The sequence below is a fragment of the Patiria miniata genome, unplaced genomic scaffold, assembly GCF_015706575.1.
Source record: "Patiria miniata isolate m_02_andy unplaced genomic scaffold, ASM1570657v1 HiC_scaffold_1, whole genome shotgun sequence".
NCBI classification, from domain to species: Eukaryota; Metazoa; Echinodermata; class Asteroidea; order Valvatida; family Asterinidae; genus Patiria; species Patiria miniata.
In genome coordinates, this window is record NW_024037047.1 from 25,691,169 (window position 1) to 25,700,017 (window position 8,849).

The 8,849-nt window shown below is 41.4% G+C and overlaps 1 protein-coding gene across 1 annotated transcript; it reads left to right on the forward strand.

The window, feature by feature from the left end:
* The first annotated feature begins 1,955 nt into the window (after nt 1-1,955).
* LOC119726606 (soma ferritin-like) lies at nt 1,956-5,412 on the forward strand. The gene is made up of 4 exons (XM_038198352.1): nt 1,956-2,195; nt 3,918-4,064; nt 4,742-4,864; nt 5,022-5,412. Exons 1-4 carry the CDS (start codon nt 2,088-2,090, stop codon nt 5,157-5,159), a joined length of 516 nt encoding a protein of 171 aa, XP_038054280.1. The 5' UTR covers nt 1,956-2,087; the 3' UTR covers nt 5,160-5,412.
* The last annotated feature ends 3,437 nt before the right edge of the window (nt 5,413-8,849 follow it).

Below are 8,849 nucleotides of genomic sequence, written 5' to 3' on the forward strand. Positions count from 1 at the left end.
CTACGAAAATCGACAATCAGTAATAAAAAAAAATGGCAATCAGTACTAAAAAACAAATCGACAATCAGTAATGATTAAATGCAGAGGGGCCGTACTACAAGTGAAAATAAATATGTACATAAGGTAAGGGACCGTTGACAATAAATCTGTCGACCGGTCACATGAAGAAATATTTGTCAATGCAATGTTGTTTCGTCGTGTAATAGGCGCTACAATCTTTACGTCTTTATGTCCTTCTTTGTTCGTACTATTTCCGGGATAAAGTTCACTTTCATATCATCAAGTATATGTCCTAACTTATAAGCTTTAGAGAACATCGAAAAAGAAAACATTTGCACACAAATAAAATAAAATTGAACAGCGAGTCCGAAAACTCGATGGCATGATTTTGTCTTTCCAAAAACACCCGAATTCTAAGAGTATATGTGTAAACCTCGCTACCTAGGTCTGTACTCATTTTTTGTCAGCGTCATAAACGCAGTGCTTCGTCCGAGGTGTACATGTATATATGTATACCATCATGGTCTTTCAAATTCCTATTTTTTCCCCTAAAGAACTCTGCGACCTTATATGTTTTATTCTAAAGGAAATACTTCTATGGCGTCACCCTCAGAAGGGGTCTTTTTCAATTCCGCGCCGCCGGTCCCATTACCGACTCTGAAAGACTGCATTATGGGACGGTACCAGCCATGCATGCACTTACGAAAATAATTCGAAATATTTGTCAAGTAAATATTCCATCACAACGTGGGCTGATTTGTTCCTTTAATTTCTTATTCAAAGTGAAATGCTTCTGTTTTGCACGCTATATTTTTTTCAGGGTGAAACCAAACATTAAAATATCCCGAAGCTGTACTTGGTGTGTACGAAATGCCAGAAATTTCGGAAGGCCGTGTATCTGAATAAATGTCAATCTTTTCTTTTCTTCAATTGTGTTTAGCATTTTGTTGTGGTGCCATGCTGTGCGAAGGGCTCAACTTGATGAGAGGTATCAGGGATGTATCCATTAAGCAGATATATGAACACGTTGATAATGACCGTATAAATTTGGCACCGATTGCGCAACTTTTATCATTTTTTTCCAGCGGCCAGAATGGATCAAGCCAACACTATTTTAGCCCATGTTTTCCATAGTATTGCAGTGTCAGGCTCACCGGGCCGGGACTGGATTTTTGCCACAATAATCAAACATAATATAATACTTCTGAGAGTGACCTCGAGATTTCGTTTATGGTCCAATGTGTTCCTGAACCAGAAGCCATGCACGGACCTTTCAAGTTGAACTTTGTTATTTTCATTATGATGTACAAAGTTCACAGATCTAATTCATCACAAACAAACCCTTGGTTTTCGCAGAGTGTTTTGTGACCTCTGCTGATAATAATATCCTTATCGAACAATGGGAAATCGCTTGGCAATGGATCTGCAAAATCCAACAGCGGAAATCCTTTTGTACTGGACTATTCGAGAACGTTCCAAAGAGTGCAATACGTAGTTGGACAAAAAGAGAGAGCTAGGATGCTATCGCACACATGCAACTAGCATAGAATCCCTACGCATTCGCAATGCATGATTGTGTCTCATAAGGTGTTGTTTGTTATCATTGTTCGATGGTAAAAAATGAATGTACAAAAAAGGAAATTTCCTGAGGTCATGATTTTTGTATCACTTATGTTTTGTCACGTCACTTTACTAGAAAGCGTTTTTTTTTACCATCGAAATTGACTTGAACACCAATGCTGGAGCGCTCGCAGTTTGTTTCGGCCTTTTTCGTAATTTTATAAAAATGAAGCAAGGGCATGGAAGATACTGTTTGGTTGTCATTAATCCTTTAAACGTGGTTTCCACTATACTACGGTTCAATCTTTATTGTAACGAATTATTTTGTAAAAAAAGTGATGAGTCCATGACAAGTTGTACAACGCAATCACTATCGAAATCCAAAACGTCTTGTCGAAAGAGGGCGCTCTCCATGGCGTACGTGCACGAATTTTCAGTGTTTAATTTTTTTCACGCATCACCACAAAGACACCAGTACTGAGTAGCATTTTTTTGACATTTTAAAACGCCTGTTGGCCCTATAAACAATGGACACCGCCAACCTAATCAGACAGAACTTCCCCCGTGATTGTGAATCGGGTCTCAATCGACAAATAAACCTGCAACTTCACGGCTCGTATGTTTATTTGGCAATGGTAAGATTTCGGATACGCGGATCCCGATCCAAGTTCCAATGATGTTTATCAATATCAATATCATAATTGTTTTGTCTTTTGAACTTCAGTCTTCAGAACCAGAGTCTGCTGATGTTCAAACTCAGACAAACACCTTTTGTGTCATTGTTTATGTTAGTGTGTTTACTAAGTCTTTTAGACATTTTATTTCTACAAATTTAGATTTAGAGACATCAAAATTCAAATGTCAACAAGTTAAATAGGCCCTAGTACCTATTATGAAATTGTTATGGAAAGAATGTTGCAACCTGACGCCACTTCAGCTGCGAGTCAAGAAAATTGTCAATGATGTATTTCCTAACACAATTCGGGCGATTCACAATGCAGTGCGCCACCAAGAGTTTGCCACGAAGAGTTCATTTTTCCCAGTGCATTGTGGGAGATGGTCAACAAATTCACAGCGCGAGACATTTGAAATTGTTCGTTTTTCCAGTCAGTAGTTTCGTAAAGGTATGCTACGAGTATCTGTTTGCCCTTTTGTTTTCTTTTTATCAATGTGGTGTTTTTGTGAGGCGGCAGACCGCTATGCCCCAATCTATAACAAATTAGTTCAAGTTGTCTACCGACACTCATTCAAATCAGCCTTGTTTTGTCGACGGTAAACTAGAAAAATGGACTCTCCATGGCAAACCCTTGGTGGCGCACTGCATTTTGAATCGCCCGAATTGCAAATGTTTCTCAGTCTCAGATTCATGTCTAATGATTGACCTTCACTTCAGTGAAATGATATGAAGAAAAAAGTGGCGTCAGGTTGTATTAGGCCTATTCTTTCCGAAAAGCGCACTTCTTCGGGACTGGACCCTTTCCTTGACCACTGTTGACAATGAAAATTCACTTGAATGTTATTGCACTCACCAAAATGGTTGGCAATGTTGTAAAAGCACCTGAGTTGTCCAGGAAAAGGAGGCAAGACTTTGTGGAGTAATTGCAGAATACCCCGCCACTCGGAAATACACCCCTAAAATCTCTGGCTACACGGTTAGAATCACTGGAAAAGAATTACTGAAAAAAGCCCAAACCAACTACCCTGTTGCTGGCTACGCGGCTACGAAGTGGGAGTCCCCTTGACAATGCTTGAGAACGTAGTAACACAAAAGGAATGGGAGTTTAAACCAACTTAGTTGCCGGCTACGCGGATACAGAGTGGGAGTGCAGTGGAGCATGACGTGTGTAGGCCTAGTACATACAAGTAGCGCTGAGAAGGTTTATTGAGGGCAATCAACCGTGACTCCGTAGCCGGCTACCAGATGCATAGATTAAGTGGCGGGGTATTCTACAATTGTGCCAAATTTGTCTTTCAAATGACACACCATACAGTCACGTGTCAGCTCACACGCAATGCACATTGAATTCACTGTGTTGATTCACCCATGTCAACAAGGAAAAAATGGGTAAGAAAATAATTCTTTTTGCCAATATGGAGGATGTGATTTTTAAACGTTTAAACGTTTAAACAAAAAAAACATTCTAATAGGTGTTCACAAATTTTCTAAATTGTAACAAAATCTAAATTATAGAAAGGGACCTACGTCGACGCGATCTCCTTCAGAGCTAAATATCCTTAGTCGATATACTGGTTAAAATCTTCAGCTTAAAGGAAGGTTGCATGAGGTTGGTTATTTCACCACAAGTAAAATAACATGAAATTTTGCATCGGTATTTCCTTCTCCTTGTTGCCGACAGGTGTATCACTTTGACAGATCTGATGTGGCACTCGAAGGATTCCGTAAATTCTCCAAGAAGTTGTCGGACCGCAAGCGTGAGGTTGCGGCTAACCTGATGGCCTACCAGAACAAGAGGGGAGGCCAAGTCTGTCTGCAAGACATCAAGGTACATCCTCAATACCTCAATTCATTACCCTCACACCCCCCCCCCCACCCCCAGCCCACCATGCCCCCCCTCCCAACAAGGCCCCCAAGCACCCCCCAACACGGCCCCTGCCAAGACCCCAGACCCCGCTCCCCCAGGCCCCCCAAGCCCCCCCTCCCCACAAGGCCCGCAAGCCCACCCCCCAACAAGGCCCCTGACAAGCCCCCCCAGACCCCCCTCCCCCAGGCCCCCATGCCCCCCCCCTTCCCACAAGGCCTGCAAGCCCCCAGCCCCCCCATCCCACCCCCCCCCCAAAAAAAAACCCCACAACAAACAAACAAACAACAAAAACAAGGCCCCCCTCCCCCCATTGATGCTTTGACCAATCACTGCCGGGATTTTTGTCCGAAATGCATGCACAAATACCCAACATGCTTTCTCGAGTTCAGAGAATTACTTGCATAGGCCCTATGTGTTGTTGGCCAACGGACGTGCAGTGGGCAGGGATTCAGCAGATACCAATAGATAAATGTGTACACATCTGCTTAGCTTATTGTAAGTACTTGTTATCGATCCAAAATGGCAGTGCAGCCTCCAATGGAAACCATGCATCTGCAGCTTTGAAACACAGATGAAAGGCATACTATTCAATGTATCCAACCTAGTCTCATGAATTTGTTAATCATTCTTTTCTGTAGGCTCCAACTCAAGACTATTCCACTAGTCAGAAGGCCATTGAGTCAGCCCTGCAGATGGAGAAGGACGTTAACCAGGCCTTGCTGGATCTGTTCAATCTTGCTACTAAGAACGGTGATGAACAGGTTTGTATGCAGATGTCTCATTGTTTGTCAGTGTGTCGTGTGATACTACGTTAAAGGTGCACTTTCATCAAAAATGCACGAATGAACAAAATTAGCTGCCGCGTCAGATGTAAACCAACACCTTTTTTGAAGGTTTTCTCTTCTCGTTTTGCCATAGTTTGCACTCTTCATTGAGGACTACCTACACGAGCAGACCGATTGCATCAAGGATCTAGGAGACCATCTGGCCAACATCCTCCGAACCGGACCCAACCTGGGCGAATTCCTCTTTGACAAGGAGTCCCTCCATTGTTGAGACATCCACTCCGGTCAGTTTGTGACTCCGTTTCTGTTCTGGCATTCTGTTGTTTTTTTTTGTATTGTTTTGGAGCACAAATCTTCAAGTGCAGTAGATTTGTGAAACGCACAATATTTTACCGTCTTTTCTGTAGTTTTATTTAATTAACCCTGTTTGGCAGTTCAGAAATTTATCATCCGGGCAATTCCACGGTTACTCACGTTACATGTTTGATGTACTTTTGAGTTTCCTTGGGCTGTAATTACCTTACTGAAAAGGTTTAATAACTGTTATCCCCATGGTAGATAGAGTAGACCTAGACCTACCTAAGCACCAAAGATGACATCCAGAAAAATGTGTTATGTATGATAAACAAGACGCACAAAATTGGTTACTCATGTTACGAAAATGTAGCGTGAGTAACCGTGGAATTGCCCCAAAGTATCTTCAGTGAGCCCCTTTTGGTCCGAGTGTTTCCCATGCCCTACATGTGTAGAGGTTGTCGTTAGAAAACATCTCCCTATGTAATGCAATCTCCATATTGATATGGGTCATTCCATAAATTTGGGGTTCACTTTTTCCCTGTCCCTGTTACATCTGACATCTTTATGCGCGCGTGCCATAAATCCCTGACAGCTGCAGGCGCGCGGCCATGAATCCCTGACAGCTGCAGGCGCACGCGCCATCAATCCCTGACAGCTGCAGGCGCACGCGCCATGAATCCCTGACAGCTGCAGGTGTGCACGCCATGAATCCCTGACAGCTGCAGGCGCGCGGCCATGAATCCCTGACAGCTGCAGGCACACGCGCCATCAATCCCTGACAGCTGCAGGCGCACGCGCCATGAATCCCTGACAGCTGCAGGTGTGCGCGCCATGAATCCCTGACAGCTGCAGGCGCACGCGCCATGAATCCCTGACAGCTGCAGGCGCACGCGCCATGAATCCCTGACAGCTGCAGGCACACGCGGCCATGAATCCCTGACAGCTGCAGGCGCACGCGCCATGAATCCCTGACAGCTGCAGGCACACGCGCCATGAATCCCTGACAGCTGCAGGCGCACGCACCATGAATCCCTGACAGCTGCAGGCGCGCTACATGAATTTGACTGCAGTCCCACGCACGCGCGCATGTTACCAGAAATTTGGGAAGTCGTTTATCCTTGTGGTGAGGATCCGGGATTCAGACAAGGCAGTTGATATGCAAAGAATGCACAAGGCTGAAACTAATGAAATAACAATCACATTAAAGCTATAGTCCATCATTTGCAGCTATCCAAAAAGTAACTGGCGTAATTATTGTTGAAAAACATACTTGGTTGAAAGATAGTAAGGGGACTAAACTCCCTGTGAAATTATTCTTTCTGGCAAGCCGTCACTTTGAAGAAATCAACAAAAGAAAGCCTTTCCAACGGTGCTTCTTAAGATTTTGAGGGCATGCAAATCGTGATTTGGCCGGCGCAGGCAATTTCGGACCAATTTACTGGGCTGCACTCCTATAGGACCGGTATGTTTGCTGCCACCAACGTCTCAAAACTCCCTCATTGGCACTTACTGAACTCAGGTTTTTAGCTACTAGATGACTAGTAAGCCTAGAAAATGTCATATTCTAATTTATTTGCCTGGAATAAATAACCATTTTATTGTAGAATTTGGATTAATCAATTTATGGCCAGTAAGTCTATTTTCCCTTAATAGCGTCCATCCATATGTTGTGCTTAGCCCATTCCTACCTCTTTAAGTTTAAGAAGCATGTGTGTTTGTTTTGATTGGTGTGGGTTTGTTTGTTGGTGTCTTATTATAATTGTTTAAAGTGGTATGAAGAGAATTAGCAAAAACAATCGAAGGCAAGATACAGTGCTTTGAATTGAACTTGCAGGGACTCAGGGAGTTCTGTATTTGACTGCCACTTTGAAATGACAGAGGGCGCTCCGAGTATGTTTTAACAATTGAACAGTAGCATATTACATATAGTATCTGGAAAGTTAGGTTTTGCAGGGCTTCTACTGCGAGGGTAAGAGCCACTGTTTATTTTTCACTCAAAATGTCATAATTTTTGTTGACTCTTTTATGAGTTTATTAGCTTTATTTGCACTGAATTTAGGTACTCCACATGTAATTAAAGAGTTCTTACAACATGTATTCCATTAATGTTATTAACAATTGCTACTTTTATGTTTATTGATGTGAGATTTTCTGGACAGTGTTATTATTATGGTTGGCTGTGAAGGTCATTTGTGCAGTACTGCGAATGCTCTACATGATTTGACTCTCAGTTTAACTTTACAGAATGCAAACCATTTTATGCTGTATACATGGTGCTTTTTTCAAAGGAAATTTTAATTTGTATTCCAAGTATTTTAAATAATTACCCACTACAGCTCTTTTTTTATCTCACCTACATGTACAGTTCATTATTTCTGATGTTGCACAATCAAATTTGTACATCACCACATCAGAAATTTTCCTCCAAAAGAATCATGTTCAAATTGTCAAAGCGACCATGTTTTTGAAATTACAATGAGTTCCCTTCATCAGCATGCATTTTTTTTTGCAAGGTTTTGGCCGTTGTCGAAATAAGATACAAAGAATCACTGTTCGCAGATTCATTAAATTGAATTTTTTTTGACCGTGTATGAGTTGCTACATAATATATAGCACTAACAGTCTCTAAAATTTCCAAAATTCTAAAGTCGCCACCTTGAACCAAAACTCAGTGAAATAATGACATTTAAAGGACACCTTAGACATTTTAGCGGGTGAATACTGTGATATGTTATGAAAGGAAAGTTAAATATACACTAATGACATTTAGGTAGGAAAGTTTAAAAGTTACAAAAAACTAAAGTGTGAAAAACTAAAACCAAACAAGTGTTGTTATTATTGTGAATAATCGCCACCTTGAACTAAAACTCGGTGAAAGAGTGTCTTTTGAAGGACACCTTAGAAATGTTAGTGGGTTAATGATGTGATGTCTCATGAAAGGAAAGTTAAATGTACACTAATAATTTTAAAAGGTTAGTAAACTAAAGAGTGAAAACTAAAACAAAACAATTATTCATTATTATTGTGAAGTTATTACAAGAACCAAAGTAGTCCATTATTGTGGATTGGATCATGATAATGTTGTGTAGAATCCTTCCTGCTGAGGATGTGCTGAAGCGTCAATGCTGAAATAAAACTAGAGAAAGGCTGAAAGGAAACAACACTTTCCGTTTAGCAGTGTATTCGTCAGTTGCCAGGGTTTTGCTGGTTCCTGGGGTAGGCTGTAGTCCTCTTTTTACCTGATTGACTGACTGACTGACTGTCCGTCACTTGTGAATTAGAGTGGTTAAAGTCCACCTTGGCCCAAACGTTTAATATAGTATTACCCTATAAAAGGCAATATACAACATTTGTAATCATCAAAAAACAAAACTACCAAATTATTATGAAATACTTACTGCAAGTGAATGAAAGTCTCAAGCAGCCTGTGCACTTTTTATCAGTTTCCAACGCTGGTCAGCCGACCATCGTTTTTGGAAGAAAAAGAAATTAACTTTTTGAGAGATTTTACATTAAATTTTGGACGGAAACTCCCCTTTAATAGCACATCTGTCTAGATGTCGATTCGGAATACGTTCTAAAGCCTTATGGTCTATTTCTAGCAACTTTCGAGCATTTCATTTGTTGGGCCAAAATTGAAAAAAAAGCAAGGGGTTAACCTTAC